At 47.8% G+C, this 17,027-nt stretch overlaps 1 protein-coding gene across 1 annotated transcript in view; it reads right to left on the bottom strand.

The window, feature by feature from the left end:
• Positions 1 to 13,576: 13,576 nt before the first annotated feature.
• The window catches only part of aldh1a2 (aldehyde dehydrogenase 1 family, member A2), an 18,415-nt gene continuing 14,964 nt past the window's right edge, over positions 13,577 to 17,027 (bottom strand). Inside the window, exons 7-12 of the mRNA XM_077007662.1 lie at positions 16,610 to 16,760; positions 16,100 to 16,348; positions 15,685 to 15,849; positions 15,215 to 15,372; positions 14,762 to 14,836; positions 13,577 to 14,300 (exon numbers count right to left, since the gene is read on the bottom strand). Of these exons, the coding sequence (XP_076863777.1) occupies positions 14,228 to 14,300; positions 14,762 to 14,836; positions 15,215 to 15,372; positions 15,685 to 15,849; positions 16,100 to 16,348; positions 16,610 to 16,760 (871 nt within the window). The 3' untranslated portion in view covers positions 13,577 to 14,227. The remainder of the gene's footprint in view (positions 14,301 to 14,761; positions 14,837 to 15,214; positions 15,373 to 15,684; positions 15,850 to 16,099; positions 16,349 to 16,609; positions 16,761 to 17,027) is intronic.

Below are 17,027 nucleotides of genomic sequence, written 5' to 3'. Positions count from 1 at the left end.
AGAGTGCCATTAAACAATAACCCCCACCCCCAATACCACCAGCCCCCCCTCCCGCCCGTTAAAGTGACTCTTCAAATTCTCCCCAGAAAAACACATCACGCCAACAGGACCCCCCCACTGCACCGCTCCCCGCCCCCCCCATGGTCGTGGCCCACAACCCCAGCACCCTGCCAGGGAGTGCCCCATGACATCATCAGAAATGGACAGCTCTGTGCCAAGAGGCACACACAATGGCTTCACCGGGGGAAAGCTGCATTGTGTGGCCGTGTGCGAAGGACATGAGAAAAGGAGTGATGTGACAGCTATTTTATCTGTCCAGATACGTGGGGTAATGGCTGACGTGTCAAGACTCCTTCTCAAAAGGCTCTTCTTGCGCGCGCCCTGATCACTTTGATGTGCAGTTGTTTTGAAGGTTTAGAGGACGGCTACGCCTTGTAATTGTCCTTCGGGTTCTGTGTCATCTTATGTGCTAATGCTGCATGACAGTTTTAGTAAACTCTGCTCATAAGCTTTGAATGAATTGCCCACGATTTGTCAGTTGGTTTAGATAAATTACAGATTTCCGGGGAGGTTTGTGTTGGAAAGAGTTTCATTCAGACATTTTAGAGTCAACAACCAAAATGCAATGACAGATATTCAGCAGTAAGTTTTCGTTATGGGTTTAATTACAGTACAGTTGTCATCGGCTAATGCAGATGGCTTTTATTTGCCACTGCCTATGTACGGTCTGGATGTTTTGGGTTAGGAATGCATTAAGACTCCTCCGCGATGCTATCTGTCTTGCCATTGCGATCCAGGGTTCAAGCTGGGCTTTTAAAAGCCTCCTGGGCTACAGGCACTTGGAGCTGTTTCACTGTGTGCATTGCTGTGGTTGCAGTTTTGCCTCCCTGTCACTGTGGTTTAGCCAGAGCACAGGCTGCAGTTACAGGCCGGGTAAACTGCGGTGGGGCTGCCCGTGCCTCTCCTTCGCTCCCTCTCTCTCTCTCTCCCTCTCTCTCTCTCTCCTGTTCCGTTCGCTCCTCCATGCCAGCTCTCGCCCCACACCCTTCAATTATCCGACGACGATGACACACCGAAAACGAGAAAATATGAGTCATTAATCATTCTCCTTGGCTTGGATCGCGCGGAACGCACGGCTAGAAAATGTAGCACACATGCTGGCGGTATTCTCAGCGGGCCCTTTAAGAGAACTCTCCGGTATACTTTATGCCGCTATTATGGTAAATATCTCCAATTAAAGCGTGCCTGAGTGCAAGCTTATCTCGCTGTTATCTTTGACTGTAGGCCCGTGTGTGTGTGTGTGTGTGTGTGTGTGTGTGTGTGTGGAGTGTACTGGAGTGAGAGAGGGAAGAGGGGAGGGAGAGGAGAGCGAATCCAGAGAAATAGTGGAGGTAAGTGGAGACGTTGCCCGGGGAGTAAGGTGTAGACACGCCAGGGAGAGGTCCAGAGGGATGACGTGCCTTTTAAAATCGTGTTTTAAGTGTTTTTGCAGGTATACTGATTCTGTTATTTGCATCACGTGAAACAAAGGTTCCGCAGATCGAGTTTCTCACTGGCTTCGGATGTGGGGTTCACGTGCGCCACGTGGTCACACTCCGTCTCCGCTCCGCTACTCAACTGGGTTCTGTTCCATCCGGAGTGTTTGGACATTTCTCTTGTCCCCGTGAGGACAGACTGCCGTGTTCTCCACTCTGTAACCACATCGTTCTCTTCCTCCTGGATACAGAACAACATAGAAAAGCATAGAACATCTAGAACAACATAGAACATCTGGGCAAATGTCATTGATCTGTCATTGGTAGCATCCTCCCCACCCACAACGAACAGTAACTGAGACAAGTATGTGTGCATAGCATGATACTTTTCTGTACCACCTTTCAAATGATCACTTTCCTTGCAAGATCGAATCCCTTCTTAAACATGTTCTATAGGCATAACTTCAGCCTGGTCTTACCATATCATGGCTTATTCCATACGAGGAGAGCCGAGGCCCGGCTGGTGGTGAGTGGGTCGGGGCCACAGGCTGGTGGTGAGTGGGTCGGGGCCACAGGCTGGTGGTGAGTGGGTCGGGGCCACAGGCAGGTGGTGAGTGGGTCGGGGCCACAGGCTGGTGGTGATTGGGTCAGGGCCACAGGCTGGTGGTGATTTGGTCAGGGCCACAGGCTGGTGGTGATTGGGTCAGGGCCAGACTGGTGGTGATTGGGTCAGGGCCACAGGCTGGTGGTGATTGGGTCAGGGCCACAGGCTGGTGGTGATTGGGTCGGGCCACAGGCTGGTGGTGATTGGGTCGGGGCCACAGGCTGGTGGTGATTGGGTCAGGGCCACAGGCTGGTGGTGATTGGGTCGGGGCCACAGGCTGGTGGTGATTGGGTCGGGGCCACAGGCTGGTGGTGATTGGGTCAGGGCCACAGGCTGGTGGTGATTGGGTCAGGGCCACAGGCTGGTGGTGAGTGGGTCAGGGCCACAGGCTGGTGGTGAGTGGGTCAGGGCCACAGGCTGGTGGTGATTGGGTCAGGGCCACAGGCTGGTAGTGATTGGGTCAGGGCCACAGGCTGGTGGTGAGTGGGTCGGGGCCACAGGCTGGTGGTGATTGGGTCAGGGCCAGGCTGGTGGTGATTGGGTCAGGGCCACAGACTGGTGGTGATTGGGTCAGGGCCACAGGCTGGTGGTGATTGGGTCAGGGCCACAGGCTGGTGGTGATTGGGTCAGGGCCACAGGCTGGTGGTGAGTGGGTCAGGGCCACAGGCTGGTGGTGATTGGGTCGGGGCCACAGGCTGGTGGTGATTGGGTCAGGGCCAGGCTGGTGGTGATTGGGTCAGGGCCACAGGCTGGTGGTGATTGGGTCAGGGCCACAGGCTGGTGGTGAGTGGGTCAGGGCCACAGGCTGGTGGTGATTGGGTCGGGGCCACAGGCTGGTGGTGATTGGGTCAGGGCCACAGGCTGGTGGTGATTGGGTCAGGGCCACAGGCTGGTGGTGATTGGGTCAGGGCCAGGCTGGGTGCAGAGCTGAGTGTTTGTCTTCTGTCCTCCTTATCTCCCCGTCCTGCCGTGGGTGAAGGCATTAATCACTGCAGGGCGGCAGCGTTTATGAGGCCTGCTCCTCTTTATTAATCTCTCCCAGCTGCCTGCAGCACGGCGCCAATCTGCACTGCTCACTCGCAAAAAAACACACAAAAACACCTTGGGGCAGAGGAGGAGGGGGGGGGGGGGGGGGGGAGCGTCCAGCATTTCCAACATGTGGGACGGAAACAGGCCTTTTAATCCACCAAACCACAAATAAAGCCCATTAAGCAGAGGAAGGGATTCTGTTGTGTTTTCTCCCCCCTTTCTTAACAGATAGATTTACATAGAGGGCCTGCTTTTGTAAAGAATGATTGTGTTTACTGGGCCCATTTTGGGGGCCTTTTACAGTGAAATGGGATCCCATCTCTTAGAAGAGGCTGAGACAGTGAAGACTGCTAAGCAGCCCCTAATGAGTGCTGGGAGCGGTCGGCCGCCCCGTGGGCTGGAAGCGCTGGTTTGTGGCGTGGGCGTGTGTGCCGGCACGGCTGGGGGCAGGGGCAGCAGGCTGGGGGCAGGGGCAGCAGGCTGGGGCAGGGGCAGCAGGCTGGGGGCAGGGGCAGCAGGCTGGGGGCAGGGGCAGCAGGCTGGGGCAGGGGCAGCAGGCTGGGGGCAGGGGCAGCAGGCTGGGGGCAGGGGCAGCAGGCTGGGGCTTATTCTCCACCGCTGCTCCAGCAGACCGCAGACATGCTTGTGTTATTGAGGGAAAGGGATTCTTTTCATTCTCTCACTCATGCTCCCTTTATCTCTCTCTTTTTCTTTTTCTCTCCCCATCTCTCTGTTACCCCTTTATACACACACACACACACACACACCTCAGCTTTTTTCATTCCAGTTCTCTGCTTTCATTGTCTGGCAAGTGTCCCACACTCACAAGCCCTTTTTTTCTTGTTTAGCTGGGCCTTCTCAACTCCCCCCCCCCCCCCCAACCCCCTTTCCCCTTACTTCCTTTCCCAGAAATGACACTGTCAGATTTTGAAACATCTCTTTCTCCGTTGGCACCAGCTCTCCCTTCCCTCTCCATCTATCTGTTTCTCCTTTGCGAGGACCACACAGACGGATGACATGGGAGAGGTTCGTCCTCGCTGGGTGGCCCGCCTGCTGCGTGCACTGGCGGGTGACGGCGGTGGGCTTCAGCTTCCGTGGGGAGTAATGCGTGTGGACAGTGTTTTAAAAAAAAAACAACAACAACAACAACCCACGTCTCCTGAAGACCTCAGGACAGGCTAAAGGGAAAATGGCCTTGGCAGCCAACAGGCCCGAAAAGGCCTGCCACGCTTTCGGGACTCTGGGCACCGTCCAGAACGGCAGCCCGGAGGGGCCAAGCCCATGCTGGATCTTCCCTAATGCACCTCGCGTCGCGTTAGCCAAGCAGGGATTAGCGACCAGGCTGACGTCCTTTAATCTGCCACTTTCAAGGGAGCTTGAAGCGTTCGATCCAGTGGCTGCCTCGTTCTTATCTCGGGGGAGAGGGGAGACCATTCTCATTAAAATGAAGGCGTTTGTCATCACTGTGAAAGCCTGCACAGCATCTTGGCTGATATCCTGTCACTTCACTTGCAACCACCCCCAATAAAGAAACACAAAACGCCATTCTTCAGCCGTGTTGTGGGCTCAGTTTGAATCTGCCCAGCTGCAGAACATGGCCATGCCAGTGAAACCACCTTTCAGTGCTACGTCTCAGTGGGCAGACACATGGGTCTGTTGGAATTTGACGTCCTTGACTGAACAGCCATCAAAAATAAATTCACTTGCTGAGGTTTTTTTTTTCTGTATGTTTCTGCCGCAAAACGTTTGTGTCTTCATGTTTTGTCCTCATGTTCTGTGAGTTTGAATATGCAGATATTCTTGAAATAACCTCACACTCTTCTACCCTTCCACACCTAGACAAACAACAGCGTTTGCATAAATCAAGCTTTAATAGACTTGACTAAACGGTGTCGTTCACCAGGGAATAGGAAGATGAATTTTTGTCTTTCAAGCAGTAAACAGTTGCGTGATTTAGACCAAAGCAGTGTTTTGAAAACAAACAGTTGACTTGGCTTGCCTCTGTCTTCCAGAGATATGGGAGTGTTGGAACGTAATGTCCATGTTTAATCTGGAGTCGCTGCAAGCCTGGCTTTGTTGACTGTCATAGTACATGTACTTTGGTTATCCATTGTCGTATTAGGAATCACTCGTGAAGTTCAAGGAGTAGAGGAATGAGCAGCAAGCGTGATTTCTCACTCAGAGGAACAGTCACCCCTCCTCCCCTTTGCTTATCACCTCGTAGCATTTAACACGTAGTTCACAAAACAAATGGCCTGCGGTGGGGTGTGTGTGTGTGTGTGTGTGTGTGTGTTAGAGAGAGAGAGAGCTCACTAGTATACCACTAGCATCAAGCCTTGGGCGAGATGAGAGATCGGAGGTGTCACCTCTCAGACCGACACCCCAACCTTCACCCCCCCCAGTGGCTGAGGGGAGGGGGTGTCCCACCACTCACTACGCTACACTTCAACCCCTTCACATTTGCTTTTTCTTCTCCCTTTATTCTCTCAGCCCCCTTCCCTAAATAAAGACCCCCCCCCCTTTCCTCTATCGTAAACGTAGCTTTTGCCCTCTCGTCCATTTTCGTCACTTGTCAGGGCTGAGGGACCAGAGGTAAATGTTATTTCGGGGATGAAAGAACGAAAAACACTGTCAAATCCAATTTCCTCCTCTTTTTTTTTTCCTTGCAGCTGTACGTTGAGTTGACACTGTGCAGCGGAAAGTGCAGCTGCGTCTCATACGGAGACATAAACTGTTTAGCAATAAAAATCTACACCCCTCTAGTCGCCAAAAAAATATGCAAAGAAAATTCTCATACAGCGTCACTTTGATTCGAGTCCAAGGTATAATCTGTTGTCGGATGAGGGACCTTTGTGTCATCTTTGGCTTGCTGAGGGTGTTGGACATGCATTTCACAGAATGTGGATGTCCTGCAGAGACTCGCAAGACTTCCAGTGTTGGTGTATGAAAACACAGGATTACTCGAATGGTGGATTATGGAATTCTGTTCGGTCCGATGAACACAGAGCAAGTTTGGTATGTGGTGCACGCCCACCCCATCCCCCAAAAGCAGGTGTTATGCCTGGTTAAAGCAGCCAGTGGACTGTGAATTTATAGATAGGTAGACCACTTGATGCGGCCCCATCACCACCACCATCTTCTGACAGCCCTGCCAAAATCATTATCTTGAACTACTACAGTTTCATCAGACCAACCAGCTAAATCACCATTCAGTGATAAGATCTGAAACCTTTGCCAAGAATAAGCTCAGCTTGGTGAACTGATCATGTAAGGTAAGATTCCTGTAGTCGAGAAAGTCATCTGTACCCTCTCACAGTAAAAATAAATAAATTTGTAATTCAGTACATGATGTAACAAAGTTCCATTAGAATACGTTTAGCTATTGCGAACAAATGTTTTTAGCACTGACCGACAAGCCACCACATTATAACACACATTTAATCACAACTGTCATCATTGCAATAAAATTCATGAACAAAAGTGCAATACGCCCAAATGGGCTTACTCCGTGTGCCATCACGAAATGATTGTGCATGTTTTCAATTGAAATTCAGATCCAAACGCAAGAAACGCTGTATATGGTCTTCTGGGTGACACTGGGTAGAGATTACGAAAACACCCAATATGAATCCATTTGCGGTCTTTGAGGGACTAGAGGCACAATCTCTGTGCTTTTCAGGCAGCTGAGCACAGCCCGTGTCCTCTGTAGGGAAGACAGGTGTCTCCCCACCACGCCTTCCCAAACCTCACCATCACCTCAGTCTCGCCAAGGCCGTGCCGGCTGGGTCCCGTATATCCGCCTGGACACTTTGGAACTGCCGTGTAGGAACTGAGCCTTTGGGGCAGACCAGAAACTCACTGCTGTAGTTTCTTCCGTCTAGCAGAATGAACAAACTGTTCTGTGCTGTCTCACGCAAGCCAAAGAGAGCTGGAGAGGACAAATACTTTCTCTTACTGCTTGTGATGACTTTAATAACGCGTCTCCTCTTACCGTGTTTAACAGCCCAGCTGAAATGCTAAGACGGTACAGGTGTAAGGTTGCGATCTGGGTCCAGGGCTCGGTGGGGCACGTTGGAGTCTGACAGGTGGACGGCACTCTGGAGCCCTGCGCTTACATTCAATTATCACGACTTAATTTAATTGGCCCAATAAAACAATCCAGCTGCATAAACATGTAAGAGAGGGCGTGAGATCTGGAGCGGGGAGCACTCGGTCGCCGAGGATACGGCTGTCTGCTAACGCCAATGAATCATTTCACACTGCGGTGCGGTGATTTAAGGGCGGCCAAATCGGCACCTCGCTGGGATAATGTGTCGCTTTCTTCTGCGTCCATCACGCTGGGCGATCCTCTTCCCAAATGGCTGGAGAGCTGGAGCAGCCCCATTTGGGGTGCGTTGGGGGTGGAAGAGGGGAGGGGGGGGGTTGTTCTCGTAACTCTGCCCGTGTGAGAGGAGCTTTGCATTGGGGTGAGATAAGGTGGGATCCCTGGGTGTTGGGGAAAAAATGGCTTTCAATCAAGCGGCTGGGATAATGCACCCTGTAATCACTTGTGGGCTAAGTTAAGAGAGCAAAGTTGGGATACTGCACTCTATAATCACTTGTGTACTTCATTAAGAGAGCAGAGTTGCACTTCCATTTCAGCCGAATTGATGCGAATTAGTCAAAGTTAACAAAAGGCCGAGCGTCACTTGTTGAATTTAAGGTACAACGATCGGGTCTGTTCAAGCACTCTGAGATCTGTGTGGTCTAAAGCAATTTAACAACAACGTCATCTTCCTTCATCTTTTATTCAGTCTTCGGTCATCAGGATATACCACAGTGTAATTACCACTGAGTCATCGCTGAACTGGATCAGCGACCGTTCAAACGAGGCGTCTTCGTCTTCCTTCCTGTGACACGACTCCAGGCTCCTCTGTGTGGCCCCGGAGGGGTGCAGCTCTTGAAGGTCGGGAGCATTTCTGCGGCCCACTCCTGCTCAACGTCCGTCCTCACCCCACCGGGGGCGCGTGAACCCCCCCCCCCCCCCCCCCCCCCCCCCCCCCAACACGTGCAGCCGCTCCCCAGCGCGGCCGTCCAATCGCGGCCGATTGCCGCTGACACTACCCAGCAGCCCCCTCACCTGACAGGAAGCAGGAGGCAGAGCTGTGGTGAGCAGTACTGGGCCACGGAGCCTAGAGCCGCCCCAGCTGAACTCATCTCCCTCGGTGAGGATATAATTGCCGCAATTAAAAAACAGAGAAACGCTAACCTCCCAGGGATGGATGCCCCGCACATAGGCACACATGTAGGGTTTCTCATATGGACAAACACTTTTAAATACGAGTTTTCCATATGGTGTGCCGCTGAACCGGAGCAGTGTGTATTGTATGCGTGGCACACACACACAAGGCCAGGATGGCAGGATAAACTCAATCATGTGAGTGTTTTTCTCAAACCAGATCTCCTACCTGTGGAAACAGCACGCTCCCAAGGACGTGTGCAAACTCCATACTGGATGTACAAGCATGATGACAAGAAGGGGAAGACAGACAAACACACAAACAAACAGCACCAATCTGACAGATTCGCTTCAGGCTCTGGGACCTTTGCCCCAGCACGTTTACACAACAAGGAAAGCCGATCGCGCTCGATTCATTTTTGGAATAATTGTCTTCATTCAGAGGGGAAAGGGAAAGAGTTATGGCACCAGTGGTGATGCAGAAATAGGTTAAAGCCCTTTTCCATCTGTGTGCAATCCTGGCCTGATGCTATCATCACCTGTTTCCCTGGGCCTCTCGCACATCTGGACCACATTTTAAAAAATCACACAAGGTGCATTTTTTTTTCAAGCCTCTCTCATTTGTGCAGCCCGTGTGCGCGCGCGCCGTGGTGTTTGGCTCGTGTTTCTGAAACGGGCTAAAACAACAAATTAAGATCTGAGCGCTCGGAGAAAAGCGCTGATTTCCAACAGCAATTTTGCTTAATTTTTTTTTCTTCAAAAGCAGACTCCCTGAGGGTTCCGATAAACTAAACAGCAGCGTTTAAGAGTGCGGTAAGCTTCACGACTTTGTGAAATGAAGTCTGCATACTCAAACCATTTGGATTTGAATTAATTAATTTATGTCCGCCTTTGGCCACAGTCTAATTTGTTCAGCTTGTAAATTAGGGGCCTGTGGCCGGTTTGTTGGAATAATTTTAAAACGTTGTTAATAAACGGAAGCCTGCTACCACAGTTAAGGAGTGACTGGTGAAAACTATCGCACTGCCATAACTTTGTTGCTCACTACAACTCAGTATAGTTCAACTGTGATGCACCGGATTTAACCACGAACTGCGCCTAACAAAAGTTTTAAACATAGATCATTAGGAATATTATCACATATTACGATAACAGTTACTGCATTCATTGCATAACGTTGCATACCCATTTAGACAACGCAACGTTATTCCTAAACTATTCTAGCAAGAAGGCGTTGCGTTTTTTTGACTGTATTATGCTGTAGCCTGTTTAAAACTGTAGTTTTGGGGTAAAACTCTTCCGTTAGGAAACGGTTACCCCCCTCTTTCCACAGCACGCAAGGAGGTGCGTGTCCGTGTTCTGATTCTGGTCCTAATTCTCCCATGGACGGGTGCTGTGCAGCTGTTCGGAGCTGGGAACGCCATCTCGCGTCCAGCGCTCCCATGTGCCTGGAGGAAGCCGTAATGTCATGCAATTGAGCCCGTGTTATTGTTCATCCAGGCCAGTGATGTCAGAGGAAAGAGGAAACCAGCTAACTCCCAACTAAAGGGCCAGAGGTCGAGGAAGATTTGGCTGCGACCCAGTTCACTTCAAGTGTTTTTTTCTTTTTTTCCTCGCCGTCCCTTCGCTTTTTGCTTCAGAAATGAGTCACGGCCCGACCAGAAGACACGAGCGTCGTCAGATATGGCTGATTATTAGTGATGATTTATGATTGCAGTGGTAATCGTGGATAATGCGAGGGATCAGTGGAGCTCCAGATACCCTTGACAGCTTCATTTGCTGATCAGGATATCCTGTAACAGATCGTTCTCGGATTTCACGATTGACAGACAAATACTAGCTGCTGTATATCAGGAGCTCAGACGAAGAGCTAACATTTAAATACAGCGTTTTCTATAGCTTTCCCTTAAAAACAAACACATTCTGATATGTTTTTTTTATATGGGTATTTGGCTGTTATATAGTGCCTGTGTAGTGGCCCCTAAGGGGTAGTTGTGGGAGTAAGTGTCTCCCTCTGGAGGGGGAAGCAGTTAAAGGTCCTGCAGTGGGCCAGAGGCCTCCATCAGGCATGCCATTGCTCCAACAGCCCCGGTCCCTGCCTGCCCGAGCTGTCTCCTGCTCCTTCTTTTCACGCTGAAGACAAACGAGTCCATTCAAGGCTCACGTGTCGCCATCTCGTTTAGAACCTTGCAGTTGAAATGAGATTTGCATTAGTTTCGAGAACTATTTGGCAAAGCGCAGAAAATCCATACATCATTAAAAGTGATTAATTTCTGTGGAAATGTGTGTCTGTGAGTCAACTGAGAAGATTTAACTCAAAGGCTTAATACTCCTACCTGTTCAATATATAATAAGGTTATGCAGATTTTTTATTATGAATCTTCTCCAGGAGCATAGGGTAATGATCAGTGAATGATACTTATCAGACACCATAAGTGCTATGTCCAATAAATGTATTACGTGGAGCAGAAATATTACAATCCAAATCCTGATGGATGGTTTATTGCCACTTAACCTTGGTCCAGTTCCAAGATGGCTGAAAAAGGAGGGTACGTCGAACATCCCTTAAGAGAGGAAATGATCATTTTTCAGTGAAATATGTATTCAGTGACACTCAATTTGAGAAGGTCTAAGTCAGGATACTATGAAGTCCTCTGATGGTTTTGAAGATGTCACTAGCCAACACCCATTCAACCTACTACGGAGACCTAAAAAAAATATAAATTTGTGTCAGGCAATATTTGGATTTAAGCAAAAGGAATAAACTGTGTTCAGTAGGGTTGCCATCAGAGAATAATTAATTGTATTTTAATTTTTTTTAAATTTCCTGTTCAAAAGTTGAAAGACCATTTTTATGTTTTTTTTTTTACAGTTTACTCTGTGAAGTATGAAGAAACTGTTAGTTTAACCTCACCGTTATTACATTCTCACATCCCCACAGCCAGTGTCCTTTTTTCAACCAAAATGTCACTTCTGTCCTCACTGGACATAATTATTTTAAAGTTGTCTGCAAAAACATATTTCTAACTAAAGATTTGCATAATGTTAGTGACCTGCGGATGTTTGCATCCAATCCACTTGATTCTAGACGCTGTTATTTGCAACACCATGTGCCCTTAGAGACTTTAGCTCAGCTGTCTCCATGTGTAATTTGGTCGCTCTATTTCAACTTCTCAGTGGTCTGTTTCTGATCAGAACTCAACACAACACTGCTCATACAGTTTGAGGAAATACACCTGAGAGACTGAGAGACGAGTATATCTGATACCTGGGCCAGTGAATATAGGGGCAGGATGGGAGATTGTAATGAGAATGGTGGATTTTATATGTAATACAAAGTAGTGATATAGTATAAATTTATCTAAGGATAATCTTCAAAATGCCTATTTTTTAAATCATACTTCATTTAAACGGTTGGTTCCCACCATTTGTAACCGTGCACATCACAAACTCATCAATAGTTTTAGTATGAAGAAATTTACTGCTCCACAAATTCCGTCCAATGAAACAATCATTTAAACCCAGATGACTCGTACACAGATAACCCATACTCAAAGCCCAATAACCCATACCCAAAACTTTCCAAACAATGGGAAATCCAATAGCCATGTATCTTTAGATGTTTTCACAAAAATTAAAACTCAATAAACAAATAAATAAATTTAAAAAATCACTCGTGAGGATTTCTATCATTTTTTATTGTTATTTGTACTTGTAATGGTTGACATTTATTGCGGCAGTGGAAAAAACGCACAAGAACACGTGATTGTGAGCATAGGAAATTTATTGAGGTTTCTGAAGGCTTACATGATGGCTGCACTGGACTCTGCGTCCAGGGAGAGTATCAGAGAGGTTGTGCATTCATAACTGATGGGAAACCTCAATTTTAATAAGGTATGGGTTGAAAAATGGTGACTCTGTCCTGTAATGGTAACTATAAATATTTCAATACGCCATTAATGCTAGGGCACTATGATATACAGAGAGTAGTTTATTGTCATAACACGTTCTTCTCCATATATTATCAAATTGTCAAAGGATCAAATAAAAACATATGTCTTTCAGCTATGACTTCAATAAAGCACCCCCGAGTTACGCTTTAGACAGCACTGTGTTGAAAAGATCCCTTGAAAGAGGCTTCTTTTTGATTTATCATGTTTTCATTACCAAAAAGCCGTGTGAGCAGCACTGTTGTACCATTCTAATCTTGAAATATCTGTGTGAATGTGTGCATTGTGCTTGCGTGGGGCTCGTGAGATTAATAAATACCATCTCAGGGACATTTCAGGAAGGAAGGGTCAAAGACACTATTGCAAAACTCAAACCAAAGAAATTGAACAACAGTACTAAGTCCTTCTCTGCGTATCCAGCGTACAGTGGTTCTGCTGTTGGTCAGAGGAGAGCTCCTATGTTTAGAACACCAGGCTGCCTTGATGGTGCGACTTGTTTTCGTAGTATTAATGCATATGTAGGCATGCTTTTGTCTTTCGGTTGCGTTTTGTCCTTTCAAACGTTTTCCTTATGTGCTGTGACTGGTCAAAGATAAAAGTGTGACTGTGTGGTCCAAGTTGTGCTCTTTCTCAGCATCGACATCCCTCCCTCTGTCTCTTATCTATGGTAATGAAACACATTTCATCTGTCACAGTGGTGTGAATGCAGATATCCCATTGCTAGGAAAGTCAAGTATGACTACTTGGGGAATTTTTCAAGGAAGTTCTGATGGATTCAGATTAATCTTTGATTATCTCAGTACGTGGTACTACAAACCACGTCCAATCTTTTATCGCTTCATTTCCTAGACGTTGCTGTTCACACTCTTGGTCATCATTACATGGAGGATGCATGATGACTGTATTTCAGATGAGACTGATTGCCACACAGTTTCCTACTTTCATTCATAATATATGTCTGTTACGGAAAAAGTGAATACGGTATTGCAAAATGTCACTTGTCAGTTGCCCTTTGAATAAAGACGTACTACGCCTTTACAGCAGTGTGTGTTGTGTATGAAACAAGCTTCTGTGTAATTAAAAACTTGCTTTATGTGAATATGGTTTGTGTCAGCATTGTGTCATGACTGGCCACCTGAAAGACTGACTAAAGTAAGAAGTAGAACAGTTTTTGAAATGAAAATGTTTTTTAATGAAAGAAAACAAAACTATAGTCATTTTTATATCTTCTATGTTCATAGTATATAATTGTTTAAGAATGAAAATAATTGGACACCAATGAGTAATCATTTGTGTAAAATGCATTTTCATATTAATTTTTATGAGGTAAATCATTTTGTTTACATTGGTCAACACATCAACACAAAGAGTTTATACGCCATAAGAACAAAAACAGCAAAAACACACAATTAAACAATTAACATTAAAAAAAAAATTATTACTTAACAAATGATCACATCCTTCTTTTCTTTACTGACACAGAGAGCTGCAGTGGTTTTAGTACAAACTGAAACACAGTGGCAGATTTGAACCAGTGAATGGAAGTACAGGAAAGTTATGGGTGAAGGTTTGAGCCTGACACCAGGCCCTCCTCGCTTTTTTGAGACTCCTGCAGGGGGTGCCAGGCTGGGGGGGGGGGGGGGGCAATGTGAGGATGCTGGAGGCTGGAGTGGTTAAATGGTGCATGGAGTGAAACCTCCCCCACCTTCTCCGAGTGCTTTAGTGTGGTTAAGGGAGCCAGTGGAGGGAGGCCACTACAGGGCAGGGTTAACGTGGACGTAAGGGCCGACGATGGACACAGGACACTGACATTATGGAGGGCAGACACAGGCCGGAGGCAGCACCAGGCTGAGATGGCTGGTGGTGGTGGTGATGGTGGTGGTGGTGGGTTAGTGGGACACGGCCGAGCAGCCCAGCGGAAGTCTTTGCTCCGTTAGGAACGTGAGCTTTTTTACGAGTTCTTCCCAGGCATCTTCAGTGTGATGGTCTTCACCTCGGTGTACTCCCTCAGACCGTACTCGCCCCTGCAAAACAGAGCGGCCTCAGTACAGAACCACACTCACGCCCTCCGTGTGCCTGCTAGGGGCCATCCATAACCCTAACCCTAGGTTAAATGAACTTCAGCATTTCAATGTAAAACAATCCTGATATTCATTTTTGGTTCTGTTTTTATTTATTAATAACCCTGGTTAAACTCGGATATCAGGACACCAGGTGACGCAATCATGCTGAAAACCTAAATCCACTTCCATTTGCCACAGAAATCATTAAATCATTAAGTACTGCCTCACATGTAGTGTTTGATAATTATGTTAAAGTTTGCAGAAAGTTTGCCGCAGATAACCTGTGTCACAGGGTTGCTGTACAGATGCCTGAACAGGTGACATATACAACTCAACTCGTTAGATTACCATCAGGCCTTTTTTATTACGAAGAACCGGGTCAGGCATGCTAGAGTAATCCAATCACAAACAGGTGCACTCACAGTTCCCGGCCGTGGCCCGACATTTTGAATCCTCCAAAGGGACACTGGCAACTCAGGGCGTTGAAGCAGTTTATCCTGGAGCAGAAACAGAGCAGACACCACCACAGTTTAGCACCGTTCATCTTCATTCATCTGGCCAACACTCACATAGCTTCAGAGTTTGGAAGCTATCTTCAGCATTCGAGCTAAAAGATTTAGCTAAAACCGTTCAGCATTCAAGCATTTTGCAGCTGTTTTTTGCTTTCTAATCACAAAAAGGTTCTGCGATGACGATCATTCATTCCCATCATGACAAGTAACGAGACAGACAGTCGCTGGCTGGGGTCTGAAACTATGCCATCTGCTGAAAATGGGCCAAAGCGCATGCAGTCTGACACTTGAAATCATAGCGGATCAATGTCGGCAGTTGGCAAAGCTTCTACAGTTTCTATTTAATCTGCAAATGAGCCGCACCAGACTGTGCCCGCCTGCACGGCCGTGGAGACCGCCATGGCTTTGCTGATGTCGTTGGTGAAGACGGCGGCAGTCAGGCCGTATTCTGTATTGTTGGCCCGCTCAATGACCTCCTCGATCGTCTTGAACTTCATGATCTGCTGAACCGGCCCAAAGATCTACCACGGAGCAAAAGAGAGTCACATCAGCAAACAAGCTTCTGACACACAGCTGGAAAGGGCTCATTACGAGGATGGATCGTGCATGTTCAGTAATGAGGAACAGTCGGTCAGAAAGACTGAAAATGTGTTTGTTTTTTCTTTTGCGTTGCTAGACCATGCACAATTTCTCTCAACAACCACAGCAAGACACGAAGAGGTTGATTTTCCAGACAGCTTCAGCCTGCAACTGTGTGGAGTGTGGGGTTCTGAAGTGGAGAGACAGGATTGGCTGGCTGGGCGAGGTGGCGTGGCCGAGGTGGGCAGACTCACCTCCTCCCTGGCAATGCGCATGTGATCCTGCACGTTGGAGAAGACAGTGGGCTGGATGTAGAAGCCCTTTGAGGGGGGGGCCTTCCCCCCACACTCCAGCTTCGCACCTTCACTGATCCCACTCTCAATGAAGTCCAGCACACTCTGCTGCTGCTCAGCACTGATCTGAAAGGGGGAGAGAGAGAGAAAGAAAGAGAGAGAGAGAGATGTAATGTGACTGATATGACAAGACAAACTAGAGAAAGTAAACAGAGAAATGGCAACACAAATGTTTTACATATGCTATACAAAGTATACTCAAATTGTACTGTATGTATTCCTATTAATTTCCTCAAGCATAATACTGCACATCTTCAGCAGTATCTCTGTAAAATGCTAACATGATGGTGGCCTGAAAGCCAAGTCCTGGTAGTACCTGGGGTCCTTGTTCAGTGGTGGGGTCGAAGGGGCTGCCCACAGTCCTCCTCTGGGCCCTCTCCACGCTCCTACGCACAAACTCCTCGTAGACGGGCTCCTCCACGAAGATACGGGACCCTGCCGTGCAGCACTGCCCACTGTTGAAGAACACGCCCTGGTGGGCCTGCTCAACCGCCAGGTCCACTGAGGGAGACCGAAGGGGAAAGAGGACGTTTAACGAAGAATTCAAGAGAGACTTGCATGCCAGTAATAATTATCGAACGCTTTACATATAAACATATTAACTGCTTTCTTAAATCAGAGATTAAAGATTTTGAACCGCATTTGGCGGTTTCCATTTAACGCGTATAAAAAACATAACGCCATAATGAACAAATCTTCAGATATGACCTCAAACACCCATTTCTGACAGTCTCGCTCCGCTTATGCGTCTGTGGCTACACGTGAAGGTCTCTTATTAACATTACGATCTAAGAAAACCATCCACCAGACTGATGGGGCGGGTTACGTGACATCTGATGCCAGAGGGGGGAGAGGTCCGGCTGGCACGCAAAGGGTTAATGGAGCGCTGGGATTTATGGCGGTGTCGGGATGCGTCCGGCCGGGGCCACACTCCATTCTGGTGATTTACGGGCTGCAGGGAGCCCCACTCACACCTGCTGAAAGCATTTAAAAGGCCCGGCTGATGCCTCTGACCACTTAGAGCTGCGGGTTGGTGTTCACCAAGAGACTCGGAGTAGAGCCGAGGATCTGGGAACGGATCGGCCCTTGTTTACTACAATACCAATCACAGAAGGCTGATCTGGGAAAGGAAATGTTTGAATATAGTCCGCTGACTCTAGTTAAGTGTAATAGGGAGCTTGGCGTTTGTGAAGATGAGCTCAGATACGCCGAGTGTCGAGCACCTAATTCTAGGATGGTCTCGA

This window comes from Brachyhypopomus gauderio, chromosome 1 (genome assembly GCF_052324685.1).
Source record: "Brachyhypopomus gauderio isolate BG-103 chromosome 1, BGAUD_0.2, whole genome shotgun sequence".
In the NCBI taxonomy this organism is placed as follows: domain Eukaryota; kingdom Metazoa; phylum Chordata; class Actinopteri; order Gymnotiformes; family Hypopomidae; genus Brachyhypopomus; species Brachyhypopomus gauderio.
Note: the sequence above shows the minus strand (reverse complement) of the source record. Positions and strands in the feature narration are given on the sequence as shown.